We start from the raw sequence: 20,308 nt of genomic DNA, 5'->3' as shown, positions 1-20,308 counted from the left end.
AGTATTTATAGAATGTATAATTGTTTTCACTATAGTTACATGTTATATCTCTTGCTTCATATGTAAATAATGCATATTGTTACTCAAAATACTAAAATAGTATTTTTAAAATTATTTTTTTCAAAAGAAGACATAATTTGCAATTTTGCATCCAGACATTGCTAAAAGTAAAAATATATTCTTCATTAAAAAAATAATCTGCTCAAAACTAATGTGGCAATAAACAAAGAATAGACACATTTGTGCAGCCTAAGATATTTAAAAGAATTGTTCAGCATTTATGTATAATTTGATCATTATCATAGTAAGGGCTGGTTTTATTTTTTAAAATTCGTAAGGGGTTCCGCAGAACCCTGTGTCTCGCCTACGATTGCTGCTGTCAGTGTAAAAGTGTAATGTTGACTTAAAAAGTGAGTCCATTTATCAGTAAAATATAGAATTTAAAAAAAAAATCAGACTTTTTCTTAACATGCTATTTCTTGGTCTTGAAGATTAGTTTCTGTCCAAGTTTCATAACAATCCAGCTAGCTTCAGACATTATCTCTTAATCATAAAAAAGCTTCTGCCAAAGTTTCATAAAATTATAAAGGTTTGACAAAGTAATTGATGTGTAACAAACTTTAACCCGTCTGAATCTGAATGTTAACTGTAAAAAAAACTAAGTCCATTTATCAGTAAAATACGGAAAACTGAAAACAAATATTTTCAAAATTTTGCTATGGATACTCTATTTTGGTCATAAACAAGCTTCTGCCCAATTTTCATAATATTCCATGAAGGTTTAAAAAAGTTATTGATGACTGAAAAACTTTAACCTCAGACTGAATCTGAATGTTAACTGTAAAAAAAATTCGTAAGGGTTCCGCGGAACCCAGTGTCTCGCCTACTTTTTGCTGTTAATCACAGGCTCAGCAAAAATGAGGAAAAAAATTAATAAAAATATTCCTCTCTATACTATCTTTTGATTGTAAGTAGCTTCTGTCCAAGTTTGGTAAAAATCCAGGATAGTTTATGAATCTAATAAATGTTTTAAAAACTTAAACTGCAGACTGTATGTAATGTTAACTGGAAGAAAAACTAAGTCCATTTATAAGTAAAATACGGAAAAAATGGAACAAAATTTCCTTCTAGATACTAGCTTTTAATCATAAACAAGCTTCTGTCTAAGTTTGGTTCAAATCCAGGATAGTTTAAGAAAGTTGTTAAAATTTTAAAAACTTTAACCACAGAGTGAATGTAATGTTAACTGGCAGAAAAACTAAGTCCATTTATAAGTAAAATACGGAAAAAATGGAATTTTTTTTTTACAAAATTTACTTCTGGATACTAGCTTTTAATCATAAACAAGCTTCTGTCCAAGTTTGGTACAAATCCAGGATAGTTTAAGAAAGTTGTTAAAATTTTAAAAACTTTAACCACAGAGTGAATGTAATGTTTCCTGGCAGAAAAACTAAGTCCATTTATAAGTAAAATACGGAAAAAATGGAATTTTTTTTTTACAAAATTTACTTTTGAATATTATCTTATGATCATAAACAAGCTTCTGTCCAAGTTTGGTAGAAATCCAGGATAGTTTAAGAAAGTTATTAAAATTTCAAAAACTTTAACCACAGAGTGAATATTTGTGGACGCCGCCGACGACGACGACGACGACGACGACGACGACGACGCCGACGGAATGTAGGATCGCTATGTCTCGCTTTTTCGACAAAAGTCGAAGGCTCGACAAAAACTAAGTCCATTTATCAGTCAAATACGGAAAACTGAAAATAAATATTTTCAAAATTTTGCTCTGGATACTATCCTTTGGTCATAATCAAGCTTCTGTCAAATTTCATAAAATTCCAAGAGGGTTTGACAAATTTATTGATGTCTAAAAAATCTTTAACCACAGACTGAACCTAAATGTTGATGCCGCTGACGGAATGTAGGATCCCTAGGTCTTGCTTTCACAACATAAATGTCACAGGCTTGACAAAAAACTTGACACCCACCCATAATTGAGATTTTAAAGTGCCTTCCTGTTACCTCATATGTCCATATATGGAACAGCTGTAACTTCCTGTTCAGCTTTAATTAATGTATATTATATATTGACAAATCTACTATATTTGAGAAAGAATCTTCTGTTTTCATAATAAGCAAGCTATTTACTGTATTGTGATGCAAACAAAGTTAATATTTTAAATCAAAATATTTTACCAAGCCTGAAAAGCAGGTCCACCAAAATGTGTCTGCATATCTTTCATAGTCATTCCCATTTTCATATACACCTAAAACAAGATATAGGCTATTTGCATACATATTGAAAAAAGACGAAATTGTTTCTAATTATATTGAATTTATATGTTATTGATAGCACTAAATTTTTGTAAAAAAAAAAGGAAAAGAATTTTAATGACTTCAGTACTTTATGTTTAAATATCAATGTTAGAAGCTCAAACATTGAAAATCAAGCTTATCTGCTGATTCAGGCAAAGTTTTCAGATCTGAAATTTCTTTTCAGATTACCGAATCTGAGCAACTCAATAAAGTACATATATTGGACCAAAGCCAATAAGCTACATATTTTATCTATAGATGTCTGCAAATCCTTTATCTTTATTCAATAACCTTAGTTCTAAAAAACCTTTATGGGGAAAATATAACACACTTTTAGTTTTAACATTAAATAAAATTATTTACCCTTTGAAATATTGCTTCTTGTCCAGTAAATGCTAATGGTAGATTAAGTCCATGTAATGCCATCCAATCAAGTTGTTTCTCCCAGTCTTCCCACTTATACCAAACAAAGGAGTAACTCACTGTACATACATTCTGGTAGTATCGAAATCTGTTGATATATATAAATAAAATGAAATATGTTATTTCACAAAACATGGCATGAAATTCTAAAAAGGAAATTTGATGTTAAATAAATCTGTGCCAACATTCATATATATGAATGAAACATTTAGATATATTTAAATAAATTGCTTCGCCGAGCCAGCTGGATACGACCACAGAGGTCCAACCATAAACAGTTGGGGCAAAAATGGACCCAATATTCGCGCTTGATACAGGTCTGAATTTGGATAGTTATTAAATATTTGACACATAAAAGGTTTCTGACACAGATTAACTGTAGTCAAAGAACTTAGAATTGGTTATATGATTTGAATTTATATTCAATTTTTTGCTTTTGTGCAATACACTTTGCTGTTGCGAATTAACCCCCCTCCCCCCACAAAAAAAATAAAAAAATTACCCCCCTTTTTTTTTTGCATTTGTGCAATACACTATGCTGTTGCGTATTAACCCCCCCCCCCCACACACACACTTTTTTTTTGCCAAAAAAATAATATTTGAAGATTTCTTTTTAATTTCTGAAATCTGAAATGAGAAAAAATTGACCCCCCACAATTTCTTTTTACCCCCCCCCCCCCCCCCTTTTCCCCCAAAAAAATTCTTTCCCTCAAGATATGGTCATAATCTCAATTGAAATTTCCAATGGAGTTTGCAACCATAATTACCCATTTAAATTTAACATAGTGCTAACTTAATCTATTTTATAATAGAATTTAAAATATGGTGTCAAATCTTTCATATGGATTTTTTTGTAAAAAAAAAAAGATGCAACATTTGCACATATTATTACTGGTCTTCCTTTATAAATATGCCTTTCTTTAAACATAATTTAAAAGCAGTGTAAGGGAAGTAATCAAAACGTTGTATTTGGATTACCTCCCTTACACTGTTTTAAATTGTCTTAATAGTTCATTAACCATTACTTTATACATAATTTAAAAGCAGTGTAAGGGAGGTAATTCAAATGATGTATTTGAATTACCTATACTGCTCTAAATTATGTTTTGTACTAAAGTATTTGTCCATTAACCAGGACACCCTTGTTTTCCCCCCTAATTCCTAAACGGTTTGAGCCATAACCCCCCAAAGCAAATCCTAACCATCCCTTTGTGGTATGGAAACTTGTGGTATAATTTCAGAGAGATCCATACACCGTTCCACAAGTTATTGTCTGGAAACTAGAAAAATGCTTATTTTTGGCCCCTAATTCCTTAACTGTTGGTGCCATAACCCCCAAAATCAATCCCAACCTTCCTTTTGTGGTATTGAACCTTATGGTAAAATTTCATAGAGATTCATTCACTTAAACTAAAGTTATTATGCGAAAACCAATGTGTCTTCGGACGACGACAACAACGCCAACATCATACCAATATACGACCGCAAAATTTTTTTGCGGTCGTATAAAAATAAATGGGGAATGTGTCCATGGGACACAAATGAGGCCCCTGCTTGCATATCATATAAAGTTATAAAGGGACATAACTGAAGAACGGTAAAAGTGACACTACCCAAATTTGTTACTGATCTGAGTTTGTAGTAATAAGTATTGTGTATAAGTTTCATAACATTTGGTTGAGGCAAACTTAAGTTAGAGAACGGAAACGAAAAATTCAGCAATTTTTTCTTTTGTAAAGGAGAATAACTTTAGAACGGTTGAAGTGACACCACCAAAATTCAAACTTGATCTGTATTTTGTGGTAATAAGCATTGTGTATAAGTTTCATAACATTTGTTGAGGCTAACTTAAGTTAGAGAACGGAAACGAAAAAATTCAGCATTTTTTCCATTTGTGAATGGGCATGACTCTAGAACTGTTAAAGTGACACCACCAAAATTCAAACTTGATCTGTATTTTGTGGTAATAAGCATTGTGTATAAGTTTCATTACATTTGGTTGAGGCAAACTAAAGTTAGAGAATGGAAACGAAAAAATTCAGCAATTTTTCCATTTTAAAAGGGGCATAACTCAAGAACAGTTAAAGTGACGCCACCAAAATTCAAACCTGATCTGTGTTTTGTGGTAATAAGCATTGTGTATAAGTTTGATAACATTTGATTGCGGCAAACTAAAGTTAGAGAATGGAAACCAACTTTGGGACGTACGGACAGACAAGGGTAAAACTTAATGCCCCCTCCGATACAACGGGGGCATACAAAAGTCATTTATAAAACACTCATGGAGATGAGTTACATGTATATGATAACCTGAATATCAATTCTCATAAAGATAACAATAAGACTGGCATATTCAAAACCGTATAAGTTAGAGTTACAAAAGGGTATTTAATTTTCTATTCAAAGTATGGTGACATAAAATTAATTGAAGTCATCAAACTGCAAGTCACTATACAATGAGACTATTGTCTCAATGGTAGCAAGGTATAATAAGTTATCAATAATATTTACTTTGCCACATCACTTTGCATAGTTAAGACACCACTAGAGATATACTGACCTATCATTAGCAGAAACTGTAACACCAGATTTAGGTAACTTTGGAAGTTCTTTAGGAATGTCTAACTGTTGTCCAGCCCATGTTATTTGACAGTTGCAGAAGTTGGTTAGGTAGTAGTAAAGCCCCATGGCTACAGCTACCCCTGTACTGCCTCCTATAGTTACAGTACCATTCTCACTGACAAGCTGTAAATACATTGTACAAATGGCTATAGATGAAATAGAAATAGTGTTTTGTTTCTTCAACCTCATCTAAGGAAGAAATTTTCAATTTCTGTAGGTTTTAATGGTTATATGAGGACCCGTGTGACCACATCCCCATTCCTTAAAATTAAAATATATATCATTCAATAACATTTCATCTAATACAATATTTATATATATATATGTAAAATATCATTTAAAAACTTAAGTATCACTTCCAAATAAAATCATATCCAGGACATCATAAAAATTCCTTTTAAAAATATTTAAGTAATAAATTCCACTGTTAGAGACAAATTTCATTCTTGTGAATCTTGAAAAAGAGAGAAAAAAAGTGCTTTTTAATGTTCTTAAATCTAGAAAAGCTGCTGGTTAGAAAAAGCATTAAACATCATTAAGGGAGTTAAATACTTATTTCCTCATAAAACTATATATTCAAATTCCGGCCAATATTGGTTTGTGCTTTAACTGCATTTACTTGCTCTAAAATCTATTTGTATCAATGCTACATTTGCCCCACTTTGCTTTGAAAGTAAACGTTTTAATTTGTGCTTATTAAACTGGCATACAACTGCACCAATTCGACAAATGCATAGGATTTTTTAATTAAAGATATTTACTAGAAATGACTACCCATCTCCTTAATCAGCAAAACGTCCTTCATGCAAGGTTATATCCTGGAAACCATTTGTTTCTGACACAACAATGGATAAACAAAGCAATTGCTAAAGCCTTTGAAATATTTGTTGAGGACCATAATAAAAAAAAAATAGTGGTTGAAAAAGATAGCTTCTCAGATTGATGATGCTGCTAAGAAAAATAGATTAATTTTAGATAAAGACATTTTTTCAATATTCAATGCTTCACTGAATCAAATGGTTGTTAAAATCTAACAGAAAGTGAAAATCCTGGCTCCGTCTTACACCACTGTAACAAAAAAAAAAAAGAGACAAATACAAATGGCTCATTCTTTAAGGAAACAACATTTTAAAACAGAGTTCTCGAAAAGTGGTGGTCCAATGGTTTTGACCACCAAAATTTTGCAAATGACCTACACTACTTTGGTATGTTGACAGTTGTAACAGATATAATAGTGAGGACCAGCGGATTTTTTTCAAGGACCACCAGGGGAAAAAGATTTCGAGAACACTGAATTTTAGAATCAAGACTTAATATGATATCTTTGACATTGAATGTTAAGAAATTAAATAAATCTAAATGGAAGAAATATTAATAATCACTATTACTACAAATAAAAGGCTTTATGTATGCATTTGGTCATATCAAATAATCCTTTAACATACATGAAAAGTATCAATTCTATTTGGTCCTAATGCTGGATTGACTATTGCTTTAAACTGACTGGCTCTGGCACCAACAACTCTCTGTATAAGGGCAGTAACTGTCCTCTGCTGTGCATCTGCTGGGACTCTGGAGTATAGTACATCCAGTGTATGAAACTCTGAAGAAATTAATTAAAAGTTTTGTATCTATATATGGCAATATATTTGGAATAATGGTAAATTAAGTGCAATAGCGATTACACAGGAGAAATAAATTCAACTGTTCCAAAATCTATGGGCATTTATCGTTTATATCACAATTTAAACTTTTTAGAATAGCATTCAGACCATGAAATATAGCAGACTAGCTGGCTTAAAAAGTGCTTACAAATCTATTTTTTTTTAATTCTAGTTTCTCTATACATATGAACTATTCTATCTCTACTTATGAGAGTGTATGGACAAAGACAGTATGATGGTTAATTTTCCTAACCAATATATGTATCTATGTCATAGAGAATATTTTTCTAGTGTGTTTTTGTTTGCTCAGATGTTATAAAACAAATTGTATACATTTCATATTCAGAACTGTAAAGATTCAACTGCTATTTACTCTTTAACATTTTTATGCTAAATACCTTTTGCAGCCATAGCACTAGAGATCAGAACTAACAATAAAAACTTCATCTGAAAAGAAAAATGTCAATGAGAATATACAGTAGACTTTAAACAGTTTGATAAATTGGAAAACCAGAGATAAACAATACAAGACTGTAAATAAAGACAATGCAATTTCCCATAGGAACTGCCTTTGCGGCTAAAACTGTGCCACTTTTAGTGTGAAGTTTCGTGAAAAATTATATCCCAGAACGGAAAGTTAATATGCACTACTATTTTATTCAAAGGTCATAATATAGGGCTGTGCGGCATATTTTCAACATTTATAAGCAATGAACTTCTAAGAGTTTAAACTTATACTAAAATTCTATACTAGCCCTACCTCCATTTTTGGACCTCCTAAGAATAAAATTTTAGGAGCTACCATGTTTTTCTATACTGGTAACATTCCCAAGTTATGTCTCTATGAGATGAAACACAGAGATCATATCTGGGAACCAGTACGTTAACAAACAAGCATTCTGTGAGTATTGCATGGCAATACATAGTCCCCTACCGGATATAAATTCATTGTAATGGAACGAAATTCTAACTTGATCTATAACTTGTCATGGTGTATAAACTACATAAAAATATCAAGTCAAAATCTTTAAGCATGACGAAAAAAACTGTTGAAAACTGATTATTTAAGTGAATTTTCTATGTCCAAAGACCATAACTCTGCACAAATTATCAGACTGGAACAAAATTCCAACTTGATCTGTAACTTGTCATGATAAAACTATATACTAATTATCAAATCAATATCTTCAAGGATGACAAACAAACCTACCACTAAATTCTTCAAACAATTTACCAAAGAAAAGGAAAAAAATCCCAAATGTCGTTTTGTCTTTTAAAAAATTAGTTATTTCCCTTTGAACAGAAATCTACTAATAAATAAGTATTTCATCAAAAATTTAATTCTAGGGAAAGGGCTTTAACTGAACAAAGAGAAAAGCTAAAATCGTGAAAATTGAACTTGACCTGTAACTTGTCATGATAAATCAAATAACCAAATATCAAATCAATATCTTCAAGCACGAAGAAAAAAGTCTGGAAACATACGGACGGACGGACGGATGGACAGACAGACAGATGGATGGAGTGCAAACCTTAAGTCCCCTTCAACTTCGTCGGTAGGGGACTAATTAACATATCTATGAATATTATATATCTCCCCAAAAGAGGTGTGGCTTATGAAACAGCTGTATTTACAAAGTACAACCTATACAAACATTTATTCAAATAGAAAACTCTTGAAAAACACTTTTCTCACAACAATACTTATTTATCAGAATTATAGCCATGAAGAAATCACTGCATATACTCTTAACTTTTCTTATATAGTACATTTTATACCCCCACCCCTGTTTCAATTTTTTAAAGAATTTGAAAACAAGACTTTAATTATTGTCAACTCACCCTATGTGCATGTTTTCTGACATGAAATGTCTAGAACTTGTTTGAAACTATTCTTATAACAAATTAAAAGCATTTCAGAATACTATAAATGTAAAGTTTAGTAGTTAATCATTCCAACATTCAAGATTATATAAAGTATCCAATCCTGCCTTAGTCTCCAGTCCACATCTTACTGTATGCCTATTTGTCAATTAAAGTTAACAATTTTTACCTCAAATGGTCAGTGCAGATATGTTGTCACAACAATATCATCTCTAACCATATATCTAACATAATTAAGCTAATATATGAACTAGAAGTGTTTAAACAAAGCCATATTTTCAAAAGTTGTATGTATGAAGTTACCAGTCTAATGTATGACTTCACTAAAAATTTTATAGAACTGACTGCTAACACCTGTTTTTTGCACAATTTCAAAGCACAGTTATTGATTTCTATTCAAAAGACTTTAAAATAATAAATTCATAGTATTTACAGGTTAAATTATCTGTTTTGTGACCCAGGGGGTAGGCATTTTTCTGGGTTTTTTTTGCCACTGGGGCCTCACATTTGCTAAATTATTCTGCTTTTTCTGTGAATATGGAATATTAAGTACATTTTTAGGATAGAACACACTATTGTTTGTTTTATTGAGGTATTTTTGTATTTCTAGCTTGTATTCTTTTATGGCGCGGTCACAAAAAAGCACATTCAGGTGTTACGGCTTACTTTTGGGTTATTGACAGAACAAAAACACCCCAAAAACAATATTCAGGAAGAATCTATGAGTTTCAATGACTGTGAAGAGTAAATATAAGCACTTCTTAACAATTCAAATTACAAATATGCATACATTAAGAATTTATTTTGAATTCACGCCTTTAAGTAAACTATGCATACTGTAATCTGTGAATTTATATTGAGTCATCATAGTTAAGGCCCAAAATTTTCTCAATCTTCATGAAGTATTCATAAAACTTTGTATTTGAGTTAATTTCATTTATATCTCTGAGATAAACCAGATTTGGTGAAATTCTATATGTTCTCTTTTTTCACCCTATATAGGTTGCAATTCTGTAAATATAGACAATGCAATTTCCCATAGGAACTCCCTTTGCGACTAAAACTGTGCCAATTTTACCGTGAAGTTTCGTGAAAAATTATATCCCAGAACGGAAAGTTGATATGCATTACTATCTTATTCAAAGGTCATAATATAGGGCTGTGCAGCATATTTTCAACATTTACATTATTGTACGTTAACAAATTAACATATCTATGAATATTATATATCTCCCCAAAAGAGGCATGGCTTGTGAAACAGCTGTATTTACAAAGTGCAACCTGAAGGGTAAAGTTTGCTTTAATTTATCAGTGGGAAGTCATATTAAACATTGCATTGTATAAAGCATTGATTCATCCACAATTATGAACAAAGGAAGATAACTCCAAATTTAAAGATTACTTTAACAATGACATCATTGGTATTTTTAGAACAAATATTAGATTCCTGCAACTGTCAAAAGTTATGTAATTTTCTTGACAAGTATAACATCATTTTGAAACTTGAATATCTGAGCATATGTTTCATTGATAAATTCCTGGAAATGTTCATGGATAGGAATTTTAGAATGTTATGATCAATGCACTATATTTTGTGTATCTCAAAAGTAGTGATAAACCTTGGAAGATTTAGATATCAAGTCAAGCAATCTTTACCCGAAAACTGACTGCCACAATATAACCAATATCGCTAAAAGTGACGTTAAACACCAACAATCAATCTATCACTCATCCAGGTGCAGGATTTTCTCGCTGTGTTGAAGACCCTTTGGTGGCCTTGGGCTGTTTTCTGCTGTTTGGTCACGTTTTTGTCTGTTTGACACATTCCCTGTTTCCATTCTCAATATAATCAGTTAGGGTAATTTTTTATTGCCACACAAATCAAAACAATTTTAACTTAACAGTAATTCCCAACAAAATGTAAAATGCTCTAATACGGTCCTTTTCCTTTGCTACATGTAATTGTCTGTGTTTTTTTTACAAGTCAGCTTGCACAAATGTAGTTGTTTAATTTCATTTAATATGGGGATGAAGTTCCCAATAACAGTTAGAAAATCAATAAAACTAAAAAAATCAATGTAAAATCAAAATACCAATGAACTCAAAATCTTTAAATTTTTTCTAATAGTTGCTCTTGCGCATTACCCTGTTCCTGTTCTGTTGACGGGTGCTGCCATTGAAGTCATATAATTTTCGCGAAGTTGCATATCTGATTACCAAAAAGAATAATAGCAAGAATATGAGGATTTATATTTTGAATTTAGTCTGTTTGTGTCATAATAAAATGAATCTAGTGCTAATTCAACATATGATTTATAAGATAGCAAACAAAATGACATAGTGGAAAGGCTCACCTCATCAGGCAGATTTTTGTGCCCTTATATGATGCATAAAGAATAATGATAAGCCGATGTGGTATTTTAGAAATTAAACTTTTAATTAAAATAATACTTTATTATGAAAAAAATGTTACCTAAAGCAGACAGTGTTTCTTTGTTTACTTTAAAAATGACATCATAAATAAAATCCCTAACAACAGGATCAACATGGGATACGATTCTGTATTTCGACTACTTTTTCAAGAAATTATACTGGAAATAAATTGTTTTGCAATTTGGGAAAGAGGTATTTATTGTCATACCCTCTTTCATGAAGTCAATGATGAAGGATATATCAAAAGTTATGGATGGTTTTTTAATTATAGTTTTTTTTTTTTTTTTTTTTAATGTTGTAATTTGTAAAATGAAAAAGAAAACATTTTTTTGTTATGATCTAAGTTGTACTTTTTTTCTGTAGTTTAAATTTTGCAAAAAAATAAATCAGTTTTAAAATAATTATTTTTACTGACTTAGTCCTCTTTCACAGGTAACACTTGCCACATAAGTCAATGTTTTTATCAAGTTATTTCTTCTTCTGTGGGAAAAGTAGCAACATCATTAGTATATACAGTTTTCTGAAGTTAAGAACTCTCTAGACAATGTCTTAATCATGAACATGTATTCAACATTTTTCTAAGCAGGTTTTAAAGACAGAACTAGTAACTTGGAATAAGCATGTTTCACCCCACCACATTCTTTATGTGCCTGTCCCAAGTCGTGAGCCTGTAGTTTTATAGTGGTTGTCGTTGGTTCATGTCTGCCATATTTGTCTTTGGTAAATTGTTTTGTTATAAATTAGGTCGTTAGTTTTCTCAATTGTATTGTTTCATATTTTTCATGTTGGGGCCTTTTTTAGCCAACTATATGATATTGGTTTTTCTCATTGTTGAAGGCCGTACGGTTGCCTATAATTGCTTACATCCACTTCTTTTGAACTTTGGTGGATAGTTGTCTCATTGACAATCATACCACATCTTCTTATTTTTATATTTATGAACAAACAAAAATTGTTCACTTTGTTCACATAAACACAGGTTTTCTTATCGATTTTCATGTATAATTGACAAAATGCTAAAAAATATTCACCAATTAATGGTAGTTTTGATTCATCTTGTTGGTTAGATATTACTGATAATGTTACAGGAGAGTAAACAAAAACAAGATATATGGACTAAACAAACAAACATATTTCAACATTTTGTAATTGGTTTTAATCCTTGTAACCAAAAATAATGTTCAAACAACTGGACTAAACCCTCTAAATGTAGGAGAGATAATATAACATGAGCTTATATTAGTGGGAAATATATGCATGGGCACTTTTACACAAGGATTCTTAGTGTAGATAACATTAAATAATTTAATTCAGTCTTAAGTGTTTGCAGTTGCTTTCTTGCTAGTTCTGACATACGAATGCCAAACATGAATTAAAGAATGAGGAGGTCTACTTTGATATGTAAATAAATCAATTAATGAATCGACAAATACTGTCATAAAAAAAACCCAGTAGATATTGAAAATATAGCCTCTGGTACATGTACTTCAGGGCTTAAAAAAAATATTTGAGACATCCTAACATTTTTTTGTTCTCCCGAGTTTAATCCGTTTGGACTTTTTAACAAAAGACAACAATTGACATGATGTGGGCATCTCCCATCATAAAAATGCTATTCAAATCCATATCTTCATTTTCATTTGTAAACAAAAAAGTGTCAAAGCATAGATGTGTTTATACATCTATGGTCAAAGTAACACAATTTATGTAAACATCAGAAAAAAGGATCATTACAACTTTAAGTGTGCATTTTTGTGACTGTATTTTTATAAAGTGAAATTTAAATTAACATCTATTATTTAAGTCAATTAATGATATTGACGCTATCTAAACGAAAATTAGCTGTTACATTTCAGATTGGTGCTCCAGTACTGCAATATCAGTCATGTGATTGGCGTAAAAATAATATTCAATGTGAATATTGATCTCTAAAATGAGGACGGTTCATATTTGATAAAACGCAAAAACTACTGTGAATAAAGATAAAACTAAAAACCAACTATGAACCTTCTACATTTATGTTATAACAATATTATATGGATATGCATATGTGAAATCAATATATTAGTTTACAGTTTTTCTGAAGTTCTTTTTCTTTCAAGAGTTGATAATGATTTTGAAATCAATTTTGTTTGCAATACCCTCCAATTACTAAGGCGACTTCTTTTTGGTTTTCAGATGCTATACTTTCTTTTTCTAAATATAGATGTGCATTACTTCCTAGACAGCAAAGCCAATGACGATGACATGAAAGATGAAAAAGAAGAATTACCACGCAAACAAGTTTAATTTGTGATATTGTAAGTGAAAATTAGAATAATGTAGTGGGAAGTGTAAAACCTATATGATAGTTGAGAAGAAATTATATCAGATACAATCACTTCAACATTGCCGGAGGCAGAGCTTCACAAAAACTATGACACAGTGATTAAGCAATTTTTTACACCAAACACATCAATATATAGGTTTATTTGGAGGCAGGTATCACTTATAAAAGATGAAGTATGAGGCAGGTGTTAACTTTGAAAAAGGACAAAGTCTAGCTGTAAACTAGCCATGTTTTTCCGATATTATGACATCTTGTAAGGCTTATTAAACATTTTTAGCCTTGACTCCTTCGTACAAGGTCATAATTACACTGAAGCCATATTTTCAGCTTGACTTTATGGGCAAACTTTAAAATCCCATTTTTGAAATTTCATGGTTACGGTTGAAAGCTCTCTAGAGCTTACGATTTGTAGTTGATAATTACGACTGAGGGAGGTTGATCATCTTATTAGACTATAATTTCCCAAATATTTTGTGCAGAATAAAATCAAATTTTTCACCCGTTTGCTCAACATGTGTTGGATGTGACGATGCCTACATTTTTGTCACGTGGTGATGGAAGTCACATGACAGATTCAACTAAAAACCGTATCCCGGAACTGCCGTATGCTTATGTATTTACGTCGTAGTAAGAACCGATTGTTTAATGACATAATTTACTTGGATTGACCCCAGCAGGTGTAACACATTCATAAAATAACAACTCAAGATTGGTGTATTGATGCAGAATATCTCCAAATTATCCTAAAGTAATAATGAAAAAGTACACAATTCCAGCCAAGATGACTGATCCAATTTTGCTTAAAGAAATATTTGTCAAGATTCTTCACTTCTGAGAGTATAAAATAAATCTACAAACCAAACTCCATAAAACTTGATAGACCTGAATTACCGAGTGTTCGATTTGAATGATCTAGAAATTCAAGTTTGTCAACTTTGATGGAATTCGGTTTGTAGATTAATTAAATACTTATTCAACATACATTTGTACAATTTAATATGAAACAAGATGCAAAATGAACTTCAGAGAAAACTCACCTAATGTACAATATTTTATGTAAGCAGGATTAAAAACACGCCAACATTTCTATCTTTTCTAATTTCATGTAGAAATGATTAGAATTTTAATTTAAGCATTGCTAAGATTTTAAGATGTCTTGTTTGTCAATTATTCATGCAACACTTAAATTGTAGTGTTTTACATGTATCACGTTGCAGAGACTAAAGAGACGTTGCTGTTTTAAGCAAGTTTGATAGTAATTTGAGCTACTGAAGAATTGTTTATCCTGAAATAAATAAAAAAGTGTCACCTTTGATTTTAAAATAGTCCTAATGCTAAATAGAATAGCTTCAATATTAAATTATCATTAATATTAGTTTCAGCTTTTGTGTTTTGAGCTTATATTTTAAAAGGGAAGAAATCAAATAAATTAAAAAATCCTGACCTGCCGTCATTAACTTTAAGGGACCTATTCCATTTAGACCTTAACTAAATTAACCATTACCATAACATTAACCATTACCCATACCAACTTGAACACTAGTCCTAAAACTAACCCTAACCTATGGCCAAAAATCCATTGAACATGTTCACTATGGTCGTATAGAACAACATATTTTATTAAATAAGGCAATTACTCGACATGCCAAAAACAACTCCATTTTCCCACTTCCTGTGGACACTGAATATTGAACACCAATTTTCAACAATGTCTCATCGTTTCCACTGACCTTTTTAAAACCAACACACCAATTGTATCCATGGTCTCCAAACAGCATTTGCACTGATGATTTAATTTATCTTCAGGATTTTAATATTTATAAGTCACTCATTTATTTCTTCATGTGCTATAAGTATAATTACATCATCTTGTATTTAGAAATATCACATTATCTGTCAACAGACAAAATGAATTGATGAACAGAAAATAGTTTGTCTTAAAAAGAACCTTGATGCAATTTTTAATTATTTATGTCTGCAATTTTAATCAGACACTTCATTACTTGAATGTTTTCTCTTTTGAGGAAGAAGGGTTGTCATTAGATTTTCTAATTTTATTGCAGTTCTCTACAGCTTCAGTTCAAAATCTAAATTGTTTTTCAGATGAGATGCTTCAAATAAGTTAAAAGTTCACCTGAAGCAACTGAATAAACTGATCTACAGAAAAGACTCATAAGGTAAACTCTAAATGTCAATATCCATATGTCTAGGACAAGAATTATTTGATATCGAAAGCCACGTTTATCCTTATCAGGGCTTTCTACAATGGACTAAGATGATGATTTTAAGGTGGCTATTAGTATGATTCAATGTCATACATTTTAGATATGGCTACGTTATGTCTCTGACATATATCTTGTACCTGACATACCTCAATAACTTTTTCACATGTTTAAAGTTTGTTGAAGTATTTCCATAATAGAAGGTCTTAGCTGTTAGACATATGCATATTCAAGATAATTTGTATTCATGTTATTTTTTTATGGAAAAATCTTTAACACAAGTTATTTTACACTATTCAAATATTACACTCAATGCTATTCCTTGTTGCGAATCAATGTTTTTTTTCAGATTCATATCTTGTTATTATGGTTATTCAGGACAATTTATTACACTTCTCCTTTATTTGCAGGAATATTTGTTTTTGAATGGTTCAGTTTGAAAAGTAATTAATGGTTTGATAACTAATGGCAACGGCAGCTCCAATTAAACCGTCATCGGTTCCATATTTTTATGGTAGAATAACAAGAGAGGAAGCAGAACAAATTCTGGCCAGCTATGATAAGAAAGAAGGATTATATTTACTAAGAGAGAGCATTAACCCACTAGGAAACTATGCTATTAGCATCTGTCACAATAACAAGTAAGATAACTTCATTGAATAGCAACTGATTCTAGTGTTTCCTACAGGAGGTTTTGGCATGTTATGGTGTTCTGCCATTTTTTCTTGACACCCTGCCCTTATTTGGAAAAAAATTTGACTGCATATCCTTTTCCGTCATATTTTATAACGCCCTGTCGTAATTTAAGATGGGTTCTGCGATTCACCTTTCAATAAGACATTTTCAAGTTGTTTCCCTTTACACAAAATCAAAATTTTAAAGGCCGACAATTTATCGAATTTCATGATTATGTTAGAAAATTTTTGAAGGGATCAAGTACAAATATGGTTCATGATTAGATCTAAAAGGACAACATCAACTTTGTACCTCTGCAAATTTAAAATATAGACAATTTAAAATTAAAGTTAAGAGAAAATAGGTGGTATGGTTTTGATTACATGTAGTACATAAAATCAACACCGTTTCAATAAAAAAAAACCACAGAACTGAGACTAAGGAAAAAAGATGAATGGCCTAAAAAGTTGTGTACAGTTATGAACTGAGGTAATGGTAGCTTTGATTGGTATAAACATGTCCGATCCAAAAGGTATTTGGCACGAATTCTTTTGTTCAGCTAAAAAGCAATGCATATGCTCTTGGTCATGCAAGTGTTGACACTTTCACAATACATCCTTAGACAATCAGGGATCCAGTATTAAAGTTTATAACTGGAGTTATTGATTAAAATGAGGCAGTTGCACTATCAAGATTCTATTAACTGAGTCTTAAAAGGGATAATTTTATTACAAAAAGGATATGCATATCTTATTTCTTACCAGTAAATATGAAACAATGGTATATTTCAATTTTAAAAATCCCTATCCATAACAGTGCCTTTATATCTGTGTAAAGGGTGCCTTAAAAGTGTAGTCCTCAACTCAAAGGGTGTCCTTAAAGTGTAGCGAATCTGCAATTTTGATAAGAGTTCCCTCTGAGAAAAAAATTACCCTGCCCTATTTAAAAGCTGCAGGAAACACTAGATTCTTACTGCAAAGGTTTTGTTTGGATGTGTCACAATTTTATGGATACCTATGGCATCATCAGTCAGAAAAAGGTTAATTCAGGGGAGGAAACTATGTGTTTAGGGTCAACATCAAGGAGGGCTTTCATTGCCTTTGACAATCTTTATTTGCATTCTAACGCCAGATGACATTCCCAATGATATTGTTACATATAAAAAGGCAGGAGTGCTGTTATTGTTGCTCTTTATATGTGTTAAGTTACCCAACTAGAAGTAAGACCAAGGCAGTCTAGTGGTTAGGATTCCGTGATCTCATGGCTATCCATTAAACGTGATTAAGTCATCCAATCAATATTTCTCAACTTGAGATCATTCTATTTTTTTATGGCCCCACCGACTTAAGTCGGGGCCATATAGTGTTACCCTTATCCGTCATTCTGTCATTCCGTCATTGCAACAAACAGTTATACAGATTTTTTTTCTAAACGCCTTCACATATGGAGCTGGCTTTTAGTATGTGAGGCTACTATGATAAGTTACAGATCAGATTACTTTTGGTTCAGCTCCACTGATTTTTGCTGAAATTAGGGGCTTTGGACTTTGAAAATTTCCACTCCTAAAAATGGCTTTAAGCTTCTTTTGCCAGCAGGGCGATTCATGTCATTCTGACAGATCTAGTTTTTACATATGAGAGTGGAAAACAGTAAAGTCATGCATAATATACTGTAAACCAACTTATTTTTGTGGATACTTTATTTTGTGTTAACCCTTTCTAGTCTACTTCGATGCAATTTTATTTCACGATTTTCAAACCTACTTGATGAAGTTAAATAAGGTTTTTGTACTCGGGAATGTAGTTGAAATAAATTGCTTGTGAAATTCTGTTGTTACAGTATATGCTGTTATCTAGATATCCTTATTTTTGTTATTGGTTTGCCGTCCTATTGACATATTTCCCATAGTTTTCCCCTTTATATGTATATGGTATAGCGCACATTTGATTGATTCTATATAAAAAGAAGATGTGGTATGATTGCCAATGAGACAACTCTCCACAATAGACCAAATGACACAGAAATTAAGAACTATAGGTCACCGTACGGCCTTCAACAATGAGCAAAACCAATACCGCATAATCAGCTATAAAAGGCCCTGATTCCCCAAAATGACTAATGTAAAACAAATCAAACAAGAAAACCATACATGTAAAGGCTGATGATCAAATGATTTTGCTTGATATGTAGTCAAATATAGCCATGCTTCTCTAGAAATACAAAAAATATCTTCTTTTTTGACAACATATTGTCACCCATGCCATTTCATTCCAACATCAGAGAACAACAAATATAGAGGCATACATGTACACAATGTAGGATGAGGCCAATTTTGTTAAAAAGAAAGGGTTGATCATCTAGGGAAATCATTGCCTTGCAAAGATGCTATGTTATTGAATAAATCTTCGTTCAAATGTGTATAACAGACACAACAATTTTCAAGTTGTACTTCAACATCACTATTGGGTAAATCTAATGTTTCAGGAACTATATTCGTGCATATGGCAGGGGCTTCATCTTTGGTTTCACTTGTACCTACTGTCTGTAATTTTGATGTTAAAAAGTTTCCAGCCTTTACCAAATTGATGTGTTTAACATTCTTTTGTTGTTCCACCAGTTCAATGCTGTCCCATTTCAGGAATGTCTTTGTTCAATTGTAGTGTTTTCTGTCCTTTGAAAAATGTATTAGTGATTGCTTTTTTTGTATTATCATTTAATTTATTTGGTTTGGCCATCAGTCTGCCCTTTTTGGAATTTTTTTTCTCCCAAAAATGAATTGCTAGCTTTTAGTTCAAGGTCACAAAAGTTGAAGTTGCACATCCTAGGTCCAATTTAATAAATGGGTCTGCTCTACCATAAATCAGGGTATTTTGGTGTTGAAATACCAGGGGCGTTTCCAGGATATTTGAAAGAGGGGGTGTAGAATACAATCTGTCGCCGAGCGGAGCTAGGCGACAATTTTTTTGGACCTTTTTTTGGCTAAAAAACATAAAATAATTGTGAAATGCACTAATATAACGGTTCTTTGACTTGGAGCATGTATATATTATAGTTAAAGTGTCAGGGTTTGATATTTTTTATGCCAAATTCTCTCCATTAATTGTCTATGGTATATTAAAATGATTGGATGGATCTTAACAGCAGTAGACCAATAACGAGAAATTCCAAATTCTAGGGTATAGGGCGTTACTTTACATTTCAATAGTCCTAGGCCAGGATTTTATGAACAGGAGGCGTAATTCCGGTTGCCCTGGTATAGGGTCCATGGGGAAGGTCAGAAGCTCCTGGATTTCAACAATTTAGCATCAAATTATGAAGTATTATAACAGACTCCATGATAGACAAATTGGTGAAAATAGTCTGCCTTCGGATCATTCAAATTATGTATTGATTAACATGTGGATATCAAATCTTTGGAAGAAGTTATAAATTCAGTTAAAAGGTTATATGAAATGGGCATGAAAAATGGAAAATAAATCTTTAACGATAGCTTTTTCTGAACTTTTGATATATATATATACCTGTTTTGTTAAAATATACCTTTTCACTGTTTTGGTCTTTTGGACAATGTTGTTTGTGCTGTATTTAGACCCCTTTACCAAGAAATTTGTTTTGCATGCACACGTATAAAAATTGCGGTTTTTATCCAACGCAATCATAGGTTTGAACGTTGTTTTCAATTTAGTAGATATAAAAAGATGTGGTATGAGTGCCAATGAGACAACTCTCCATCC

The 20,308-nt window shown here is 31.7% G+C and overlaps 2 protein-coding genes across 7 annotated transcripts in view; one reads left to right on the top strand and one right to left on the bottom strand.

The window, feature by feature from the left end:
* LOC127728651 (alpha-N-acetylglucosaminidase-like) overlaps positions 1–13,253 on the bottom strand; it is a 38,931-nt gene extending 25,678 nt beyond the window's left edge. For 4 of the 5 annotated variants that reach the window (XM_052236243.1, XM_052236233.1, XM_052236211.1 and 1 more), the window contains exons 1-6: positions 13,198–13,245; positions 7,430–7,478; positions 6,813–6,970; positions 5,306–5,490; positions 2,686–2,833; positions 2,203–2,273 (exon numbers count right to left, since the gene is read on the bottom strand). In XM_052236243.1, coding sequence (XP_052092203.1) covers positions 2,203–2,273; positions 2,686–2,833; positions 5,306–5,490; positions 6,813–6,970; positions 7,430–7,478 — 611 coding nt within the window. In that variant the 5' untranslated portion in view covers positions 13,198–13,245. Of the gene's footprint in view, positions 1–2,202; positions 2,274–2,685; positions 2,834–5,305; positions 5,491–6,812; positions 6,971–7,429; positions 7,479–13,197 lie in introns of all 5 variants that reach the window. The other variant, XM_052236222.1, reaches the window with a different exon arrangement.
* Positions 13,254–13,541: 288 nt separating this feature from the next.
* The window catches only part of LOC127728654 (tyrosine-protein kinase SYK-like), a 44,712-nt gene continuing 37,945 nt past the window's right edge, over positions 13,542–20,308 (top strand). For both annotated transcript variants that reach the window (XM_052236267.1, XM_052236258.1), the window contains exons 1-3: positions 13,542–13,648; positions 15,781–15,854; positions 16,310–16,540. In XM_052236267.1, coding sequence (XP_052092227.1) covers positions 16,365–16,540 — 176 coding nt within the window. In that variant the 5' untranslated portion in view covers positions 13,542–13,648; positions 15,781–15,854; positions 16,310–16,364. The remainder of the gene's footprint in view (positions 13,649–15,780; positions 15,855–16,309; positions 16,541–20,308) is intronic.

This window comes from Mytilus californianus, unplaced genomic scaffold, assembly GCF_021869535.1.
Source record: "Mytilus californianus isolate M0D057914Y unplaced genomic scaffold, xbMytCali1.0.p SCAF_1, whole genome shotgun sequence".
NCBI lineage: Eukaryota > Metazoa > Mollusca > Bivalvia > Mytilida > Mytilidae > Mytilus > Mytilus californianus.
Note: the sequence above shows the minus strand (reverse complement) of the source record. Positions and strands in the feature narration are given on the sequence as shown.